The 23,684-nt window shown below is 47.0% G+C and overlaps 1 protein-coding gene across 4 annotated transcripts in view; it reads right to left on the bottom strand.

The window, feature by feature from the left end:
* Nucleotides 1-22,330, bottom strand: part of ENAH (ENAH actin regulator) — a 49,142-nt gene extending 26,812 nt beyond the window's left edge. For all 4 annotated transcript variants that reach the window (XM_075267113.1, XM_075267112.1, XM_075267115.1 and 1 more), the window contains exons 1-3: nt 22,111-22,330; nt 4,731-4,896; nt 670-847 (exon numbers count right to left, since the gene is read on the bottom strand). In XM_075267113.1, the coding sequence (XP_075123214.1) occupies nt 670-847; nt 4,731-4,896; nt 22,111-22,115 (349 nt within the window). In that variant the 5' untranslated portion in view covers nt 22,116-22,330. The remainder of the gene's footprint in view (nt 1-669; nt 848-4,730; nt 4,897-22,110) is intronic.
* Between the last annotated feature and the right edge of the window lie 1,354 nt (nt 22,331-23,684).

The following is a 23,684-nucleotide window of genomic DNA, read 5'->3' as shown; positions in this document are numbered from 1 at the left end:
GACAGTAACCTATCTATCTGCAGGACTGGGGTGATATGCTGGGTCTGGTGACACTAACCTATCTATCTGCAGGGCTGGGGTGATATGCTGGTTCTGGTGACACTAACCTATCTATCTGCAGGGCTGGGGTGATATGCTGGTTCTGGTGACAGTAACCTATCTATCTGCAGGACTGGGGTGATATGCTAGTTCTGGTGACAGTAACCTATCTATCTGCAGGGCTGGGGTGATATGCTGGTTCTGCTGACACACCCTTTAAGCTATAGGAGACCTTCCTCTCTATTTATACCTAAAGTGACAGTACAAACGCTTCGGTCCCTGGCGGATCCTGGATGTGGTATATATATGCACCTAGTAGACCGCCATTTGCTTGCTGTTTACCGCTGATGCATTACAGGACTGAACTCAGCTTTCTGTCTGAACAGAGTACAAACGCCTCCTGTTATCAATGAGCAGTGCGTCGTGACGGTTATAAAGTGTCAACTATGGGGTGTGTAAAACCACAGAATCAGTCTGTATTCATGGCATACAGCCACACCCTAGCCTTCCCGGGTGTAGGGTCCTGTTATACACCCACTCTAATGGATTTGGTCTAATGCTCCAGTCACATCCAAATCTGCATTCAAACAAAATAGCATCACAGACAGGCTTCATAAAAGGTTTGCTCACCAGATTCCTGTGAGTTCAGCACTTCTAGGGCATGCATCATGGCACTTGCAAACACATTGGCATCTTCTTTGCTCCCAAAATTGAGCCCGTAAACTTGTCTCGCATCCCGCCATTGGTGGAAGGTCTGTGTCGCCTGGTTGTATTTTAGCCCCTTGGGAATGGCACAGTTGATGACCACCTATGCAGGAATAAAGAAAAAGTGTAAGAAAACTACTGCAGACATACAGAACGCTCGTGCGGACCACCGCAAATCAGGCGATACATGATGGAAAGTGTTAGGGTAAAGGGACGGAGGGTTGGAGAGAGGAATATATGGGGTGGGGGGTTTAGGGCAAAGTGTGTTGTGGAGTACAGTATGAGAAGAGCCCAAAATCTGCTTCCAAGATTAAAATGTGGACTCCTTGAGGTCTATAGGAGAGTTTTCTAGAAATGAGCTGTGCCCAGAAGGGGAGGAGCCAAGCTGTGACATCATCTATTGTCAGTAGTGATGTCATGACGGCTCGGTGGTGTTATCTATAGAGGAGTTACCGTCTATTGAAATCCTGTACGTGATGTAAAAGTCAACACGCCTACAAAGAAAACCTACATAATTAGCAAATGTCAGGCTATTATTAGGCTTAGTGGCTAGAGGGAAAATTGCAGGATAAAATGATACAGAATTTAAAAAAAAAAAAAAAAATCTTAAACATAAAATCTTGGTTTAAAACCAGCAATGTAACTTCATGATTAGCGTTATAACAATGAGCAGCTCCTCGGTCTCTCCCACTCGCCTACGGCTTTACATTGTCGCTGCGTTACCTTCCACTCCGCGCCGCACAACCTTGAACTTACCTTGACCACGTCACTCTCGCAGCTGTAATAACACACACACAATTACGTCTGCACGCTTCACAGACGCCTCGCTGAGCTGATAACAAAGAGGCCTCTGCCTACAGGAACACGTGGGGAACTTTGTGCGCCTTCACTGATATGCGGCAAACCTCAGCAGGCCATGTGCTTACTGGTAGCAGGGAAAGTCCAGGCCCCACCAAATACTGGGACAGGTGCAGCAACATCTGCAACCCCAAGACACCTGTCTATGGAGGCCTTATATAGATCTGTCTAATATACAGATAAAATGGGAAAGAAACAGTTTCTTAGAAATCTGCCTTGGGTTGTTCCTCTGTTATTCCTCCTGGAAATGAATGAATAAGTCAATATCCTGGCGTGGTTATTCCTCTTTGTGAATAAGGTCTGTCCCAGACACAGTAGGGATCCATCCCATTACAGGAAAGAACACACAGTTGTCATTTTATTCACAAATCTCCAGGGAAATGTTGCAACACAATTTAAAGGGATCCTAGCATTAAAACACATTTTTTGTGACTAACACGTAGGAATAGCCTTCAGAGAGGCTATTCTTCCCCTACCTTTAGATGTCTTCCCTGCGCCGCCGTTCGGTAGAAATACCGGTTTTCATCGGTATGCAAATGAGTTCTCTCGCAGCACTGGGGGCGTCACCAACGCCGCCTCCATCTTCTTCCGGCGGTGGTTTCAAACTTCTAGGCCTCGGGCAGAGCGGACTGCACAAGCCTGCCACAAGAAAATGGCCATTTTTCTTGTGGCCACAGGCATGCGCAGTCGGCTCTACCCAAGGCCTAGAAGTTTCACCACCAGCGCTGGAAGAAGATGCAGTTCTTGAAGAAGATGGAGGTGGCGCTGGAGAGTTCTCTCACAGCATTGGGGACACGTCCCAGTGCTGTTTGAGCGCAGGGGACCACCCCCAGTGCTGTGAGAGAACTAATTTGCATACCGACGAAAATGGGATCTATACCGAACAGCGGCGTAGAGAAGACATCTAAAAGGTAGGAGAAGAATGGCCTTTCTTAAGGCTATTCCTACGTGTTAGTAAAAAAAAAAAAAAAAAAAATGTGTTTTAATGATAGGATCCCTTTAAAGAGGTTTAAGGGGGATCCCTTTTCTTTTCTTTTTTTTTTTTTTTTTTTTATAATTACCGCTACTCCTGAAAGTTAGAGCTGCGTTTCTCAGTCTGTTGGAGGGTCAGCTTTTCGTCTACCCATTTCTAACTCTATACAATACAAGGCCAGTGCCCCTCCTGTTAAAGGGGTTTTCTGGTACTTATCTGATGACCTATATTTAAGATCTGTAAAGGTGCAACACTCAGGACCCCAGCCGATCAGCTCTGTGAAGAGGCTGCAGCATCTGAGTGTGTGGTACGACCGCTTCAGTACATACCAAGCAGAGTGCTACACATTGCATAGTGGTTGCGCCTGGTATCGCATCTCAAGCCATTTACTTGAATGGGACAGAGAACCAATCGGGCTTTGTGACCAATGAACGTAATGTCACACGGTCTGTAAAGTGGGATCGGCGCAGAGAAGAACCGCTGCCACCACAAACTGCTGAACCACTGGGGGGGGGGGGGTGTACGGATGCTGGATCCCCATGGGTCTTCCACTAATAACCTATCCGCAGTGCAAATGTTGCGATTTTCAAAAGCGTTGCCTTTTTGGAAATCGCAGCATGTCAATTATACCTATGGAAATGCCGGCGGTTTCTCTATAGGTATTAAAGCAGAAAGTCAAAGGAAAACAGTTAAGAATTTCAGTGAAAAGCGCTGCAGGAAAAACCGTGATGCGTTAGCGCCATATTTTTTCCTGCAGAGCTTTATCGCACAGCCTTCTACATAGGGCCATAGTCTTAATGAGTAACCACAAGATCTACCCATCTACCTATCTTGCAAATTGCACTCTGTCACTCCCTTGACCATTATCCCCGCAATGCTCCTCCTGTTAATCGGGTTATGCTCTACCCCCCACCCTGTCCAGACACCTCCCTGCTCATAGTCCTAATATTTGTACCCATTACAGGATCTGCAGGTTCTGTATCCTGATCCCATTCTCTGTCCTGCTTTTATGTATCCATTAGGGGTGTAATAAATCACCTTTCTATTCTGCACAGTGACAATCAGTGAGCGTAGAGATCCTGTTTATATGACGTTAACCACTTCTAGATTGCCTAAAAGCCTTACAACGTCAGAGGGTCCACACGTGACTAATGAGAGGTTTCTAAATGTCAGTCCACAGCTGTCCAGAACCCATGTAGCTGCAGAAGAGGGGAGCAGACTGTCAAACAGCCAAAATCCCCATACAGAAGACAGAGGCCTCCTGATCACGGGATACACAGCACTCCATGAGCGGCAAGTATACCACTCAGGAAGGCTGTGATAACATGACCATATCAACCAATATATGGCAATATGCTTGGTTATTAAAGGGGTTTTCCAGAACACTTTTTTTTTTAAATGTAGATGGTGAGGCCCATATTGGGATCACAACGTAAATTTTTTTTTTTTTTTGTCCTATCAGTATGTCTTTGTATGTTCTCTCCGGGTTTGCATAGATTTCCTCTCATTCTACAAACTCCTTGCAGATGTTGTTCCTAGCGGGATCCGAACCCAGGACTCCAGTGCTGCAAGGCTGCAGTGCTAACCACTGAGCCAGTGTTGCCCCTGGTTTGCCAGGACTTTTATCGTATCCTTTGGATAGGTCATCAATTGAAGATCCTTGGGGTCAAAGGTGCTCTGAGAGCCATCTCCTCTTCACAGTCCCTGAGACATCACATTCATGAGTGCCATGACCTGATCACAGCTTGGTCCCATTCAAGTAAATGGGCTGAGTCAAGATACCAAGCACAGCCTCTGCCCAAATTTACAGCACTCATGTGAACGCTGATCAGCTGGGCTCTCCTCTGATCTATCCTAAGGAAGAGCTGACCCTCCTACAAGAGGAAAGCAGCTACAACTACCAGGAGGAACTGAATTATAAAAAGTCTCTGAAAATGTACTGTATGGAGTACGCTATAGGAGAGGACTCATCCAAAATTTTAACCAGTGTGCCCAGTGGTGCAGTGGGAAGTCTACAATATAGGACAGAAGTTGGCTCTGTGGGTAGACGATCCGATGTGAATGACGACAACTCTTGGACAGCGCTCCAGCACAGCTTGGTGCTATACATACAAAGCAAAATAAAAGTGTCAATTTAATAATAACAGCCCCTTACCTGGTGATCCTGAATTTTCCGGCCCACCACCCGAAACGTGTTGTTTCCTGTATGGTGATAAATATGCACTCGGCTGAATCCTGTCGACCCTCCTGCGGGGACCCATTTCTTGTTGGCATCGTCATAAACCATGACAGCCGCCCGTGCTTGGCAGATGCTCTGCTCGCTGCAAGGATATAAAACAGTCTATATTTAGTTTAATGAGATTTTTCTCATTTCGATTCAAACCGCAAATTCCAAAACCCGTCCTCCACGTCAGGAATAATATGGGACTAGGACCGGGCTGCGATACGTATCAGCTGAGCGACTAGGACACGGCGTAAAGTGCTACAATGCATCATAAACACAAGATAGAAGTTTATCAATCACATTAATAAATCACTGCATTATCTAATACATTTTAGAACATATATGGCCTTAAAGGGAGTGTCACCAGCACCCAACGTATCAACCTAGCCTCGCCATTAGACAAGTTAGGATTCACCTGATCCAAATTGTGTTTACGCTTTTCAAATCACTGCCTCCGTCTCCAAGATATAAGGATCTCTTTAGAGTAACAAGGAGGCCGCCATTGGCCAAGGAGCTCATTTGCATACTGATAAGAAGGGGATCTCTGCAATGGAGACACCGATTCACAAAGGGAAAACACCGTTAGATTCAGGAGACCCTAATTATCTATTTATGGGGCTAAAATGATACCTTGGGTTGGGGTGACAGACCCCCTTTAAGGGAATGTACACTTTATTTGTGAGTAGGCAATGAACATTAGTGCTAGCTGACTGTATAGGAGAGGGCAAGGTATTAAAAAAAACAAAAAACCATATGAATGTATTTTTTAAAAGCAGGCAAAATGGAAAGTGCTAGACTGGTCATCGACCACCAGATATGCAATAAGGCATCGCCCCTCCCCCCTACTTCCTTTCCTGAGATACTACTATCAGATCACAATCTTTGCGGTTTCCCACTAGTGTATCACAGCGACACCACAAAACCAGCGCGCCCTCATGTCACAACCGAATATACAGACTGCCGCCTGTAAACCACAAGCGCGCCCCCCCCCCCTCGGCATGTATATTACACACGTGCGGCCGTACGCTATATTTAGTGTGGGCCACAAAACATTCACATTTCATTCTTTTGTTTTGGAAGAAAAGGAGAAGCCACCTGTAGGACTATGAGTCAGAGACATGTGTATGTTGGGGAGTATTAGGGAATCGCCCACATAGATGTCAGCGCAGACTGAGATCCAGGCTTAATACGAGGTTATTAATAACACTTCTCGATACACGCTTCCAGAAAGCAGGAAAAAAAAGAAGAAAAATCTGAAAACCATCGACAGACATGGCCAGAAGATGATCTGAAGACACGCCGGGGAGTCGCACTTCGTATGAAAGAGTAGAAATCTAAGGAGGGGTTTCAGACAAAATCTCAGCTTGTTGTCACTGAACAGGAACCTTCTGCTTTAAGTGGTTGTCGCTTAGGGGTTCGACCACCTGGATCCAAAGTGGAACAGAGATGCAGAAGTACATTGATGTCTCCTTGCAGAGCAGCGCTCTTGAATGCTCAGCTGTGCAGGGACCAGCAGATGGCCCATACACTTGTGTGCACCACGAGGGGATGGAGCACTATACGTACAGACACCAGCATATCCCATGGCAGATTGAATCGGGTGACCCTAACCTTACTGTTTTCCCCTTGTGAATTGCTGCCTCCATTGCCAAGATATCAGTGTTTTGGCGTTACTATGAAATGAGGTCTTTGGAGCAATGGCTGCCCCCTTGTAGCTCTACAGAGCTCATTTGCAAATTGACAAAAAAGGCAATAGGTCGGCAATGGAGGCAGCAATTCACAAGGGGATAACACTGTATGATTCAGGTGTCACTAACCTATCTATCTGCAGGACTGGGATGATATGCTGGTGACATTAACCTATCTATCTGCAGGGCTGGGGTGATATGCTGGTTCTGGTGTTACTAACCTATCTATCTGCAGGGCTGGGGTGATATGCTGGTTCTGGTGACACTAACCTATCTATCTGCAGGACTGGGGTGATATGCTGGTTCTGGTGACAGTAACCTATCTATCTGCAGGGCTGGGGTGATATACCTGGTCTGGTGACACTAACCTATCTATCTGCAGGGCTGGGGTGATATGCTGGGTCTGGTGACACTAACCTATCTATCTGCGAGGCTGGGGTGATATACTGGGTCTGGTGACACTAACCTATCTATCTGCAGGGCTGGGGTGATATGCTGGTTCTGGTGATACTAACCTATCTATCTACAGGACTAGGGTGATATGCTGGGTCAGGTGAGAGTAACCTATCTATCTGCAGGGCTGGGGTGATATACTGGTTCTGGTGTTACTAACCTATCTATCTGCAGGACTGGAGTGATATGCTGGTTCTGGTAACAGTAACCTATCTATCTGCAGGGCTGGGGTGATGTGCTGGTTCTGGTGACACTAACCTATCTATCTGCAGGACTAGGGTGATATGCTGGGTCAGGTGAGAGTAACCTATCTATCTGCAGCGCTGGGGTGATATGCTGGTTTTGGCAACATATTCCCTTTAATCACCATCACAGTGTCTGATCACTGGTGACCCCTTCAGATCACAAGACCAGGGGGTCCCTGAATGCTATGTATAAATGGAACGGTGGTATATTGGGAGCATAGCCATGCAAGTTAACACCCGTTTATTCAGAACGGACATTGGGTTTCCATTTGTCATGATTAATGGGGTCCCAGTGGTCGGAACCCCCAGTGATCAGACGATTATCCCCTATGCCCTGTGTGCAGGCTGAGGGTGAAGCATCAGAACGTGCACGGGAGACATCCAAGAGTCTTCCGCCCCACATTGATTTCAATGGTGCAGGTTCGGTTCTGATGCCACAGAGCAGGATAGGACCACCTCTATAAGCATTGGAAGCCCCCCTTGGTCATTTACATGGGGCCTAAGTGTTAGAGGAGAAAATCCATTTAAGATCCGAAGGTTGAAAACGTGTTCAGATCTAACACTTCTCACGACTGAGGGTTGCTACAATTGCATCCAGACTAAACAATACTCCCGAAGAACACAGGATGGCTCAGGGGAAGGGGGCAGAGCTCCACCTTGTACCTGTGTATTCTGACAACCATCAGTCCTGCCCGTGTCGTTGGGGCAGTATCCATGTTGGGGTATGGCCCTTTAAGAGACCGTAGTCTCGTAAGTCTAAATCGGACCATGTTTGAGCAGGATGCTCTCGTTTCATGTACTGCGAGCGCCAGGGAGCAGGAATGTGCCCATTCCCCAAAATAAACTAAAGGCTGAAATTTTAGCCGACAGTCAGCGTTCTCCGTCCAGAACCGAGCAACTTCTCAAAGTTACGTATGGATTACAAAACGTCCTAGCAACGACTAAAATAGACAAAGACCAGCCCGACACCGCTATATATAAAGAGATAGCCACGTATATGACCGGTACAGGAAAGAGGGGGGACGGACAGGGTGTGTGGTCAGACAAAAGTAACCCAAAATACATAAGTTTTAAGAACAGACATTACATCCAGCGAGCGCTAAAACATGGCTGCAAGAACAGTAAACCACAGAATACAATATGTACGGTAATGTACCATTATTATAGTGAAGGAGTATCAGATATTCAGACATATGTAAATTTAGGATTCAGAGAAGGGGAGGATTATTTATGGATACTTCCCTGGTGGTAGAGGGTAGTAGAACAGATATTACTACCATCTCTGGTGGCCTAGGGTAGGAAAGGAGATATTGTTACCATCCCTGGTGGTCTAGAGTAGTAGAAGAACTACCACTACCACCACAGTAGTAGAGGAGTTATCATCCCTGGTGGTCTAGGGTTACAGAGGAGTTATTGTTACTATACCTGGATTACCAGGGTAGGAGAGGAGTTATTGTTACCATCCCTGGTGGTCTAGGGTAGGAGAGGAGATATTGTTACCATCCCTGGTGGTCTAAGGTAGGAAAGGAGATATTGTTACCATCCCTGGTGGTCTAGAGTAGTAGAAGAGCTACCACCACAGTAGTAGAGGAGTTATCATCCCTGGTGGTCTAGGGTTACAGAGGAGTTATTGTTACCATCCCTGAGAGTCTAGGATAGTAGAAGAGTTGATGCAACCATCCCTGGTGGTCTAGAGTAGTAGAAGAGCTACCACTACCACCACAGTAGTAGAGGAGTTATCATCTCTGGTGGTCTAGGGTTACAGAGGAGTTATTGTTACTATGCCTGGATGTCCAGGGTTACAGAGGAGTTATTGTTACCATCCCTGGTGGTCTAGGGTTACAGAGGAGTTATTGTTACTATGCCTGGATGTCCAGGGTTACAGAGGAGTTATTGTTACCATCCCTGGTGGTCTAGGGTTACAGAGGAGTTATTGTTACTATGCCTGGATGTCCAGGGTTACAGAGGAGTTATTGTTACCATCCCTGGTGGTCTAGGGTTACAGAGGAGTTATTGTTACTATACCTGGATTACCAGGGTAGGAGAGGAGTTATTGTTACCATCCCTGGTGGTCTAGAGTAGTAGAAGAGCTACCATTACCACCACAGTAGTAGAGGAGTTATCATCCCTGGTGGTCTAGGGTTACAGAGGAGTTATTGCTACCATCCCTGGGAATCTAGGATAGTAGAAGAATTGATGCAACCATCCCTGGTGGTCTACGGTAACAGAGGAGTTACTGCCACCATCCCCGGTAGTTTAGGGTAGTAAACGGAGGCGAGGGCTACAAAAATTTCAATGAATCTCTACGGTTTTGTATTGCGATATGCGACAGTCACAAAAAGTATAGATGTGTTGGATTGAGGATGCTGGTCATGACCATGTTTATGTGACAAATGCTAGGTGACTGTTCACACTGTGCTTATCACAATCCCCCTCCCCAATACAGGAGCAGATGGAACCTCAATATACGGCTGCCTCATGTCCTCCGGAGCAGGAGTTCCTCCTTGCAGCGACTGATCTGGCTAAATGAGATGTACCAAGCAGAGGACGCCCCTCTATGATGTCCATATGATCTGAGAGGGCACAATATGGTGGACTGTCCATATGGCGCAACTTCTGTGGCTAGCTGGATGACTCTACAATATAAAATGCAGAAATCCGTCACAGATTTTTGCGAGACATTTTTGGTCTCTGCTTCCTTTAATAGAAAGGGACAATGCCCGCAGCAGCGTGACGGCCGGTCACAAGACTCTGCGATGAATCAATTCGATTTTATTAGACGTCCTCACGTCAGTGCCGGCAAAGTCATTCATAGACCTGCTAAATCTAAAAAAAAATAGCTATGGCGTTACAGCCAAGAATAGATCCCTGAATTAATTGACGAAAAGTTCGGATTTTGCCACCGACAGTGGAAACTGGACACGTCCCAGGAATGAGGTGCGTATCATGGGCGCTGCCAAACGGGCGACTCTGGTCTAATACGGGAAAAGTCACTTCTATTCCTGTGAATGAAAAACATACCTAAGGCTCCCAAAAATATCTACATGGCTCCAAGACTTGACTGCCTGGCTCCTGGGAGGGGGGAAACATTTACAACATAGTTCCAAAATTCTGCTCGGGGCGACATTATATTCAGATGAGATCAGGGTCACCTTGACCAAAACGACACAAAAGTGACAAATACGATGAAGGAAAGACTGAAAACTGCAAAAATAGAAGACTGGTAAAGAGTAGAGATGAGCGAGTTGTATTCGATGGAATACCTCGCCGCCATAGGAATGCGTGTAAGCGGCCGAACACCAAGGGGGTTCGGCCGCTTACACGCATTCCTATGGCGGCGAGGTATTCCATCGAATACTACTCGCTCAGCTCTAGTAAAGAGTCAAAAAGTGTCATTTGTGTCTAATCCTGGTGGGCCAGTATGTGGGGGTCCTATGCCATTATAGTCACTCATATTTCAGCCAAGGATGTAACAGGATAAGCCGCGCATGCTCAATCCTCATTCCCTCCCCGTACGTCAGTCACATGGTCATGTGAATAAGGCCTAACCAAGGGTCATAAAAATATGACCTCTGGGGCTGCAAAATCCTCAACGTGACGGTGACATGTGAATAACTCCTTAGAGGACGACACATGGAGCGCCAGCTCAAAGAGCAGGATGGCGATTCATTGGGTGTCAGAAATCCTACAGCACAATACAAAGTATTTCCCATCTATCGGCTGGCAGCGAGTAAATAGTCGGTGTCAGAAGTCAGCGCCGCGCCTCCGACATGAGCAAACAGCAAGAGTCTGGGAAGCAAAGTTTCACTGCCGACTCCTAAATTCCTGTGAGGTGGAGGTTATGGATTAGTGAGGGGCAGGACAATGTAGAGGGAGGACAACAATGTCCTAATAACACCACAGGAAGGTATGGAGTCTATATGGTGGGACATGGAGTGGTTACTGGGTGGGTGTGCCGCCATATGGTGCATCTAAGTACCAAGGCCTTCATCTTTGTAAGCAATGCTTCCCCTAATACACAGAGCGTTCCACCACAATATGCACACGGCCAGAAACTGGAGTGGAAGTCTGTCTTAAACTCTATTCACTTTCCGTCACATGAATGGCCGCTTAGGCCACGTTCACACATGGGTTTAAAATCCAATGTTTAATTTTACGACAACAATCAGGCTGCCTTATTTGTGTCGAACTCTGGGTCATAACCACCATGTGTGAACACAGCCTAAGGCTCCATGCACATAAACGTGTACATAGTCAATGAGCTGGGTTCTTCATGGCGAGCGCACTGGCCCATTATAATGTAATAGCCCCATACGTGTCATTGTATTATGTGTCAGTGTACGGGGCCAGGGTCTAGGGCAAAGCTCCGGACACGTCCTTTTCCTGTTTGTATTGTGGACCAGGTTCGTCGATGAAAGTCAATGGGTCCATAGCGGCACACTGATATCACCCATAGGCCGCCCGTGACGTTCAGCAATGGACCCAGCACGGTCGTGTGCATGTAGCCTACGGGTTTCACTATGGGCTCTTCGGGAGCTTTCAATTTGTGGCCCCTGCAGTAAATCACTTTTCTGCAACTTGCTAATAAAATAAGTTTCAAGATTCATCATTTTCAAAGGCAAAAACCTGAACAGATCCGACACATTGTAGCAAACCCTCAGAACAGGACATAGACGAGTATAAAAATGGCCAAAATAAGTTTGCCATGTCTCCACAGTACAGAGGTGCATGTGGTACCTCGTCTTCTGTATCTCAGCCCCCACGTGCCCCTGTACAGACTAGAGGTAATATAGGAGGCTGCCGGCTTACAGGCTATTGTGTCTCAGATAAAATTAAGCATCTCCGGCAGCGCCAAGAAGGGCGTCCATCTCAGCCCATATGCCAAGAAGAGTTTCATGCCCAGCTCTGAATCAAGTCCTACAGAAGTGATGTAGGCGCAGCGCAGATTCCTGGCGTCCGAGGACACTGTTCACACTAAACCTGGCACAATCGTTCGCGTTGAAGAGACGGCGAGGAGCTAAATATAGGTTAGAATCGCCGTATACTTAAGAGGCGACCGTACCCAAATATCAAGATCTCTGTGATCTGCGGCAGATTTATCAAAACTTTATCAAACGGAACAACCGGATGGCCCAGGGTTTCCCTTGCACTAGTTTAGATAAATCCCCTTCCAATGTCTCATACCACCGTATCTACGGCCTGCTTAACCCCTTCTATAGCGGGCATAGGCAGGAACTTTGTAACGCTACCCCCTGTACATGTACGGCATAGTGACCGAGGGGTACAGGGGGTGACCCATCCGTGGGCGTCACCATAACATAAAGGTAAGACCCTGCCGGAATGAGAGAACTTCCATCTCCGCCATTTAACCCCGAAGATGATTTGGCGGTCAATAACAACCAGATAGTCAGGAGGAGGAGGAGGGGGCTCCATCTGTCAACAAACTGGTGCCCTGTAGCACTATTGTGGGATGCAAATGGGTTTCCAAGGCAACTGGGGGCCTTACAAAGGCTCTTGGGTCATGTCCCCTGGGGGAAATATAAATAAAGTTAAAAAAAAAAGCTAAAAAATTAAAAAACAGTTTTTGATAGATCCAATGTAAACCTATGCGTCTCCATGATTACAGACTACAACAAACCCTAACTGATGCTGTAGTCAAGAGTTAGTCCCTTCTTTCTTCCATATAATAATAGGGCATACAGACATCATTTAAGGGGATGTGTTCCTACTTATACTATAGCTCTATGGGCAAGTAAAAATCCTGCAGCAAATACACCATGTACCTTAAAGGGATCCTATCATTAAAACAATTGTAAGCGGCCATTTTCTTGTGGCCGGTGGGCATGCGCAGGCGGCTGCCCGAGGCCTAGAAGTTTGAAGCCACCGCCGGAAGAAGACGCGAAGAGAGCCCGTTCCTGAAGATGATGGAGGCGGTGCTGGAGAGTTCTTTCGCAGCATTGGGGACGCCCCCAGTGCTGCGAGAGAACTCATTTACATACTGACGAAAAACAGGATTTCTACCGAACAGCGGCGCGGAGAAGACATCTAAAGGTAGGAGAAGAATAGCCTTTCTTAAGGCTATTCCTACGTGTTAGGGACAAAAATTGAGTTTTAATGATAGGATCCCTTTAATGAGACTGGACAGCTCCTTCTGGTTTACACTAATTTTGTGGTGTTACAATCCCATTGGCCGCTGGAGTCTGGGTGTAGTCACGTTACAAGTGGACACCGGATCCTTTACCTTAGTCTGGCTGATAGACCATGACCATTTGTTAACATCGCCGCCTTATCAATACTTAATGCAGCTCGGAGCTTAAAGTTACCGCAAAACATGGAAGCCAACACCCTCCCGCCATATACTGCTGCCTAATATCACGCCATCAAAGATCCTGACAGGTATACAAGGATAACAGGCCAATACTTGGTACCACAACTGGATCAGGAGCCTGAAGTGGTCTCTGTTTCGGCATGACCTAATACAATACTAGAGTCTAAACACAACGAAGTCATCCTACAAAAATTTGCAACATCGGCCATTCTACAGGGAGGAGAAGTGGCCATGAATGGCCATGTCGCTACCACGGCACATTTTTTCGCTAAAACTATAAAAGGGGTGTCCAGTTCGTATTACCCGCTGTAATGGGAGGTCCATTATTCAGAATCCCCATCTATTGGCGGAACAGGAGAAAAGCTACAAAAAGTCTCTCTCTGGAGGACCCGACCTGTCCGACACTACATAGACAACCAGTGATGTGAATGGACAGTGTGCAATGCTTCACTTCTCCTGAGGAGGTGCTGCAGGGAAAGTGAAAACTTAATGCTAGGTTTCCTACAGATAAGTGATCAAAAGAGATCCTAAAAGTGACAACCCGTGATCATGAAGTGGCCTTGCTTGTTACCCTGTTCACAACAAAACAAGTCCCAGGCCATAGAAAGTTCCTGCATTTATGGTCGTATCCATTGGCCACCGGTAAAGACAAAAGAGGTCACCAACAAGATGGAGGAAATCTATAAAACTCTGCAAAATCTTTATATTTTCAAAAAATGTTTAACTTTTAGTAGCCGACAAGTAACTATGGATGGGCTGTGGTGTCTGGGCCAATTTTGGGGTGGAGAAGGAAAAAGTTACCAATTTAGATTTCAACTAAAATGTTACATTTTTTAATTATATTCTACGATTATAATTAATTAGTTGTAGAGTTTGCAACAGTTATTTTAACAGAGCTCATCACTACATTGTTTTTTGTGAATTAGAGGATCCTTATGGCTTCTGTCTGACGTTCATGAACCAATCGGAGCAGGAGTCTTAGTCAGAAAGACAGCGGTGGTCCGGGCTCCCGACTTCACAGGTCTGAGGATTTAAGGTGCGTGGGGGGGGGGGGGGGGTGTCACAATTTCCTCGCCACTAGACAAGTTCTAAATGGTTGTTAAAGTGGAGTTCTCCTTTAAAGGGATCCTATCATTCAGATCAAATTTTTTGTCCCCAACACATAGGAATAGCCTTAAGAAAGGCTATTCGTCTCCTACCCTTAGAAGTCTTCTCCGCACCGCCGTTCCGTAGGAATCGCAGTTTTCGCCTGTATGCAAATTAGTTCTCTTGCAGCACTGGAGGCGGGCCTCAGCGCTTAAACAGCACTGGGGGCGTCACCAATGCTGAGAGAGAACTCTCCAGCGCCGCCTCCACCTTCTTCAGGAATGTCCTCTTCACGCTTCTACTTCCAGCGCAGGCGGTGAAACTTGTAGGCCTCGGGCAGAGCCGACTGCGCATGCCCACAAGCCACAAGAAAATGGCCACTTACTGCGTAAACCGGGATTTCTGCGGAACAGCGGCGTAGAGAAGACATCTAAAGGTAGGAGAAGAATAGCCTTTCTTAAGGCTATTCCTACGTGTTAGGGACAAAAAACTCAATTTGAATGATGGGATCCGTTTAAATGCTTAAGGTTTGATGATATTCCAGGTCATAAGAGCTGTAAAATACTGAGCTGACAACATGTCTATATCACAAGCGAGTGCGACAATTTACACATATTCCGCAAGGGTGTCACCGACTGCCAAGAAAAAAGTAGTGAAGCAGAAGATAATTTGGTTGCCTGTCCTATGTCCCCATAGAAGGACACTAATTTTGGAAAAAATAAAAAAATCCAAAAACACCAAAAAATAAATGCTTACACTGCAGGGACTCCACAAAAGCCAGAGCTGGACGTGAAGGCATCTTGGAAGTGAACAGTTATGTAAAAACACCATCCCCTCCCCCCTCGCCCCGCAAAGTCCTATTTTATAGTCAGAAAAAAAGAAAACAAAAGGGGCGCGGGTACATGTGAATGGGCAGACAAGAAGGAGTCATAAAGTCTGCTCCACCTGTCTGCTCCGCAGCATAGAATGACAACAGCTGTAGTCTTAGGATTTAAAAGCCGCGATGACCAAAGACAAAAAGATGTCATCGCACTCGCACTGCTCATTCATACCGCACAGCTGTTTAGTCCTCGCCCCGGGGGGATAGAAAGTGGGAAGTGGTGTGCACAGCATGAGGAACACACACACAAAAAAAAAATCCGAGAAAATGACGGGGGCTTCAAATATTCATGAAGCCAGCCATTCTCCCCGCTTATGACACGGTCCCTTATGGATTTTGCAACAAGTATGACTACACGCTGACTGCTCCAGATCATGTAGGTGCAAGTAAGGGGCAGAAGTGACTTACACTCCTTTCTTACCCATTAATGTTTGATGTTGCAGGCCAGAAGCCTGAGGCTGCACTAGTGCCAGGATCTTCAGACAACACTTCCCATGTGTGGCCTTCTCTTGTTCAGCTTTGTCATAGGGATAGTGTATGGACCAATAGAGACCGCCGAGCCCCCCGGCAGGAGACCGCCGAGCCCCCCGGCAGGAGACCGCCGAGCCCCCCGGCAGGAGACCGCCGAGCCCCCCGGCAGGAGACCGCCGAGCCCCCCGGCAGGAGACCGCCGAGCCCCCCGGCAGGAGACCGCCGAGCCCCCCGGCAGGAGACCGCCGAGCCCCCCGGCAGGAGACCGCCGAGCCCCCCGGCAGGAGACCGCCGAGCCCCCCGGCAGGAGACCGCCGAGCCCCCCGGCAGGAGACCGCCGAGCCCCCGTGGGCTTCTGTTGTGTTGAATAGAACAATAAAGCATGCATGTAGTAGACGCTCAGCTGTCAACAAGGACGATTCCATTCACTGACAGCAAGCAGAGATTGTGAATATGGATTAACTAGCCCTGAAATGCACACTAGAAAGTCAAAACCTTTCAATATACATTATGAGGCTTTGTCTAAATCTATATTGGAGGTGACCATTAAAATGGACGGCCCTATCATTAGCCAATTGAAATCCATCAGCTGGTAGGGGTGTTTGCCGTGCGACGAATCCAGCAATCATGTGCGGTCCCCATTTATAGCACCGTAGGGAGCGTTCACATTGTACTTGCAGTGTATGTATGTGATGACAATTTGCTGCATGAATATATTAGACATATCCATTCACTTGCTCTCTTAATGGTGAAATTGACCATATCCAAACTATAGGCCCAAAAAACATGGAGGGCCCTGGGATCAAAGCCAGAACCTTGTGATCAATCCCTCCGCTGATCGCTCCAGAATGGAGGGCAGGGGCGTGAGCGAGGATCTGACCTCAATGCAAAAACCATTCAAACATATGTCAATAGAAACTTGGATCAAAGCAATGGCAGCGTTACACGGCAGGTAAACAATGGCGCGGCAGAGGAAAAACCTCTCGCTGAAGTGAGATACAGTATAAGGATTGGTATCCTGACATGTTTGGACAATGTCCTTCTGTGAAGAGGTCCATAGACTGGGGGAGGGGAGCAGGGATCCGGATGGCGAGTCCCCCTACAAAGGGTGTTCCTGAATTTCTCATTCCCCCTTCAGTCTGCATTACATTTAGGACTTGCAGATCCATCATTGTCGATGTATTTCTCTTCACTAGATGACCAGTCACTACTTCACTGACCTACTTACTGGCATCCCCATAGTAACACAGGGAGCTCTTGTCCCACCACGACCTGGTCTAACAAGCTTCTCTGGGGAGGGGGAGTCATCTTACTTCTGGTGCTGCCAAATCACTGCAAGATCCAAGTACTTTATATATAGCATCAATCTACAGAGAGAGATGAGAAACCTTGTACATACATTACTAGAATAAGATACACCCTGTATTATACTCCAGAGCTGCGCTCACTATTCTGCTGGTGCAGTCACTGTGTACATACATTACATTACTTATCCTGTACTGATCCTGAGTTATATCCTGTATTATACTCCAGAGCTGCGCTCACTATTCTGCTGGTACAGTCACTGTGTACATACATTACATTACTTATCCTGTACTGATCCTGAGTTACAGCCTGTATTATACTCCAGAGCAGCGCTCACTATTCTGCTGGTGCAGTCACTGTGTACATACATTACATTACTTATCCTGTACTGATCCTGAGTTACATCCTGTATTATACTACAGAGCTGCGCTCACTATTCTGCTGGTACAGTCACTGTGTACATACTGTACATTACTTATCCTGTACTGATCCTGAGTTACATCCTGTATTATACTCCAGAGCTGCGCTCACTATTCTGCTGGTACAGTCACTGTGTACATACTGTACATTACTTATCCTGTACTGATCCTGAGTTACATCCTGTATTATACTCCAGAGCTGTGCTCACTATTCTGCTGGTACAGTCACTGTGTACATACATTACATTACTTATCCTGTATTATACTCCAGAGCTGCACTCAGTATTCTGCTGGTACAGTCACTGTGTACATACTGTACATTACTTATCCTGTATTATACTCCAGAGCTGCACTCACTATTCTACTCGTATAGTCACTGTGTACATACTGTACATTACGTACCCTGTACTGATCCCGAGTTATATCCTGTATTATACTCCAGAGCTGCGCTCACTATTATATTACACAGCTTGTTAGTGGAACCAGTCAGCAAATGTCTTGTTATATACACGCTACCTGCTTAGCTGAGCTCCTATATAGTGAGCACTATATGGAATAGTGACCACAAAGGTCTGTAAAGCGCTGCAGAATATGTTGGTGCTATACAAGGTAAATAAATGCAGTTCGGTTTTCTGACATCAGACCTATGTACAGAGATTATACTTCCCACAAGGCAAATGCAATTCTTTGGAGACACTGAACAAATAAGTACGGTGATACTTCAGCTTTGCAGAACTGTGAATACAGCTCCAGACTACAACTCTATAGAATAAACTTTTTCTACAATGGTGCAGTTTATGGCACCCTGAGTACGATGCCAAGATAGGACGCCGTGGCCATTGTTTTCTTCAAGTAAGTTTCCACTGCGGCCAAAATGAGACCCCAGAGGGGTTTGGTGAGGGACACTAGTAGATTTCTCCTTGTATTCCTTGTATCGCCTCCTCCAAGGTTACCTTATAGCAGTTCCTGCAACTGTTTGCCATTAATCTTTAACACAGGGGCACAGCAACTGCCTGTAAGGCTGATCCCCCGCCCGCCAGGAACGCCACTCAGCTAGTTTTGTTTTACCCAATTGTTTAACCTTAAAGGGCAAGCCTGGCAAGCCGGGAGATAGCGTTTCATTACACAATAGGGTTGGGGTTTTTTTTTAATGTCTTCAGCTGCCCTCCTGTACTACGGCAGGAGTCACCTGAATGGGAGGCAGGATCTGACAGGGTATTGATCTCACAGAGGGCAACATCTACTGCAATGCAACAAACAAGAGGATTACCAAAAAAAAAAAAAAAAAAAAAAATTGCACACATTTTGGGCCTGGGCACCTGGGCGGCAGTAATAAAGGGCAACTACTGGCCGGATGAGTGATGCATGGCATCCCATAGACCTGCCCATGATAATGGGGTGCATGTAAACGTGCGAGCACAGAGCCCAGCAGACGGACGGAGCCTCCAGCAAACAGCAGCAGTGAGGACCGCATACAGCAGGCGAATGGTGCAGTCACTAATGCAAAGCAAGCAGCAGACGGGGGATTCCTGCTCTGAAATGCTTGCGACAGCAGCACAACCGGATCACGCAGAACCCGCAGCGCTATGCACGGTACATGGCTAATAATGGCAAGCAAGGAATCCACCATAGGCAGATCCATAGACCATGAAAGGCAGAGGGGTTTCCCAGGGTTACCTACGCAGCACATAATCCCCTCCATCCAGGGTCAGACGCCAGCACTGAAGGGGTTAAAGAGCCGACAGGTGAGAGGGTAGGGGGTCACCCATAATAAAGCTATAGGCAGATTCCCCTTGCGCTGCTGCTAGACATGAATAAGCCAGAGAGCGACCGAGGGGGGGACTGAGCACAGCTGTCTCATCCATTGAGAGCAAATTCCACACACTGTATGAGTCAATTATTACCCTGCATATAGAAAACACCGACATATGCTTCCTGGGGGCTGCTGAGACCCCGCTGGGATGATATATATATATATATCTCCAGGGGAGGACGACTCCCTGCACCCACAAACCTGCTACACTGACAACTAGCCAAGTACTTCTCGCCAGCGCTGAAGGGGTGAACAGGTCTCAGACGACAATCTTGTTACTTTGTAAGGTTTTGTGTCTTCCTTTTTATTTGGTTACATTGTTAACCCCAAGCCCAGTCCTTTAGGTACAGAACAGGGACAATGTACCGCACACAATAACCCCCCTGCTGTAAAGCAAACACAGACAAGGTAAGTGGCCACGGGGAATAGGAAGGGCCTGCGAAAAATGGAGAATCCTAACCAAGGACTCTACAGGGGCAAGATACAGTGTGTATACAGGGAGAGACCCCAAAGACACTTGTAACCCCAAACCCCTTCACCCACCTCCAACCATTCTTTGCTTTGGCAATACCAATGGTGTTGTTCCAGTTGTGCCAATAAAGCCCTTTTGTATTCGTATATGCTATAGGCAGGATACAGAGTGTATACAGGGGAAAACCACAATGAGTATACGGGGAGGGCACTATAGGCAGGATATAGTGTACATACAGGGCAGGATACAATGTGTATACAGGAAGAATGCTATAGGCAGGATACAGTGTGTATAGAGGGGAAAGAGAATGAGTATATGGGGAGAGCACTATAGTTAGGGTACAGTATATAGGAAGGCCATAGTGTGTATACTGAGAGCGTTCTGCAAGCAGCATAGTGTGTGTATACAGTGAGAGTGCCGGATATATGATGTGTGTATATAAGGCAAGATACAGTGTGTACACAGGGAGAGCACTATAGGAAAACACAATGTGTATACAGGGAGAGTCCTATGGGACGCATATAGTGGGTACACAGGGCAGATCATAGTGTATATAGGCAGGATACAATGTGTATATAGGGAGAGAGCTATAGGCACCAGACAGTGTATATACAGGGGGAGCACAGGATTATGATGTGTATACAGGGCAAGATACAATGTGTTGTACAGGGAGGGAACTATAGGCAGGATACATAGGCATAGGATACAGGATACATAGGTATAGTGAATGTACAAGGAAGGATATAATGTCTACAAAGGCAGATTACAGTGTGTATACAGGGAGAGTGGTACAGACAGGATACAATGTGTATACAGGTCAAGATACAACACACACAGGGAAAGTGCTATAGACATAATACAGTTTGTATACAGAGAGAGTGCTATAGCCAGGATACAGTATGTATACAGGGAGAGTGATCCAGACAGTATACAATGTGTATACAGGTCAGGATACAGTGTGTATACAGAGAGAGTGCTATAGACAATACAGTGTGTGTACAGAGAGAGCTATAGACAATACAGTGTGTATACAGAGAGAGCCCTATAGTCAGGATACAGAGTGTATACAGCACAGCCTAGGTCAGGGTCTTCTATCACCCATACAAAGAGCGCAGGCAGATAGTCTTTGTGTAATCGCCCTGAATGGAGAACCTATATACAGTAGCTCATGTACTTTAGGGGTTATCCCACAGGTTTAGGGGTGCAACTAGGAACAATGTAGAGTAGTCCAAGAGGAAAGATGAACCCAAATACCAAGGATACAGGCACTAAAAAAAAAAAGCCACGCTGCCCAATTTAGGATGCATGGCGCAAGTTTGACGCAACTTCAGGATTCTATACGTGGCGCTACCACCGCTGGGCAACCATTGCTGAGGTGACCCATAATAAGTCCAACCCCAGTTGATAACTTGTCTCACATTGCAGCGGTGTTGTAATAAATGGGGGTCCTGAAATAAGGCGCCCGCACAGTTAGTCTATATAAGATGACAAAATGAGATGAAATTCAGAGCGGACAATCCCTTTAAGATTGGCTGTAGGCTATGAATGGCATATTGTGGGCACTGTAATGGGCAAGGGGTGTAGATAAATCTATATGGGCTCCTCGTGTTTGTGTAGGGCCATCAGGGTAGGTCAATTGACTATGAAACCCAAATTGGGGATTGTTAGACGTATTGCTTGGGTACCTTGTGCACTGTATGGGCAGGGGGCAATGGCGGGTGACGATTGAGGGATCGGACATTTAGTACAACCGACTATCACCCCCATCATAGCGTCCATGCTCCTATGGGGTGCAGTAGGTTGAAGTTGCATGCTGGCACTACAATAGTCCCCGGCAGTCACACCGTAGGCCCAATGCTAGCCTAAATGCATAATGGAGGGGTGCAGTATGGAGACTGGATGGAGGTGTGAGGAGTAATCCGGGTATACGGTGCACGGGTACCAGTGAGGGGTGCAGTATAATGGTAAGGGGGTGCTGGGGGTACATAGGGATCCTATCATGTATATAAGATCACAGGAGATGAGAGGCCGAGCTGTCAATCATCCATATGGCAAATAAATGGAAATTTAAAGGGATACAACCAATGGAGCTGCTCTCTCCTCCGACATACTCGGTGCCAGCCACAAGCTTGTAATCCAGGGTTGTCTCACCTCATGGTGTCCGTTCTCCTCTTCCTCGGCGCTAGTGAATGGAGGTTCTCCTCTCCCCGGTTACCGGAGCGCAGACAGGGAGTGGCATCCGAGCACGGTAGAGGTGTCCACCAAATACTCCGTACAGGGTAAGAGAGGCGGAGGAGAATAATCACAATAAGGTTCCTTCTCGGTGCAGCTTTCTCTCAGCTACAGCCGCCGCCGCTGCTGCGACCGCCCGTCTGTGCAGCGACCCGCAGCGCGCATGCGCGGACAATAGACACAAGAGAACAGGCTGGGGGTATGCGCGCGCGCGCCCCGGCCTCCTCCTCCTCCTCCTCCCACCTCCCTCGGGCCCACGTGACGTAACGCGCTCCCTCTAACAACAAGAGAGAAGGAGGAGGCCTGAGTGGGAGGAGGAAGGGGGGCGCGCGCGTGCACGACGGTCAAGAAAACCACGCCCACCGGTCTACCAGGCCGCGCCCACTGTGCCGTCCTCAGCTGTTCTGAGGGAAACCTGTGGCGGGTGGTGACGTCATTATACATTAGATATATGAGAGCCGAGGTCTGCTCATAGTGTGCTGACACACAGTAACGCATTAGGCTGTGGACACATGGCTGCCTCATTCAGTCTGCTCTCCCTTTGTTCGCTGGGTGATAAGTGATGTCATAGGTGGCTGCTGCTAATGCCCTGTAATAAAAACTGTGAACCCGATTCTGTGACCGCCATTCGCCACGTTGACCACTGATATCGTATCAGGACGTAATTTAGTTGAAATATTGGCACGTGTTCAGACACGCCATAGCCAAAAACTGCCATAAACAGATTGATAAGTGACGCCATGTTTCCTGAAGGCCTCTGTGTACTAAGTGGGCCAGATGAGCGGCCATTTTACATCCTATGGCGGATGCTACGTGTATCCTAAGGCCTCATTCACACTATCGTAGTGTATCAATAAAACAGACAAAGCAAGCCGCAAAAACGGACAGGAATAGGATCCGCTCTGTGCTGTGAGGCCTCAATACGAAGAAACAATACAGCTGTGTGCACGGGCCCCTGAAATGAAAGGCATCACGCACCGAAAATGCAGTTTTGTACAAGGGGCCGTAATTGTGCCATTAAAGACAGTTTTCCCCCATCCACAGGACCTGTGAGGGTCCGACGGAACAGCTGTTTGAAGCCACAAGCCATGGGACGTCACATTCATTGGTCACGTGGCCTGATCGCGGCTCAGACCCATTCAAGTGAATGGGCTGAGCTGCAATACCAACCACAGTCACAATACGGCACTGTGTTTAGTAAGTATTGAAGAGGCTGCAGCGATCACCTGAACTCTGCAGCCTCTTTAAAGAGCTGATCAGCCAGGGGCCCGGGTATTGGACCTCTGCTTCAATTGATGACCTTTCTGGAAAACCCATTAAATAAATCCAGAATAATCCGAACCCACATCAGAGGCTTAGCTTGAAGCTCCTGGTTCCATTGCAAAAATGTGTAATCTAAAATCTGAGCCATTTATAGGGCCCCTTTAGGGTCTGGGGTCCGGTAGCAACTTCTATTGCTACACCCCTGTGCAGCAGACCAATTATTGCTGTGT

Source organism: Leptodactylus fuscus, chromosome 3 (genome assembly GCF_031893055.1).
Source record: "Leptodactylus fuscus isolate aLepFus1 chromosome 3, aLepFus1.hap2, whole genome shotgun sequence".
In the NCBI taxonomy this organism is placed as follows: Eukaryota; Metazoa; Chordata; class Amphibia; order Anura; family Leptodactylidae; genus Leptodactylus; species Leptodactylus fuscus.
This window is presented reverse-complemented; position numbering and strand designations above follow the sequence as displayed.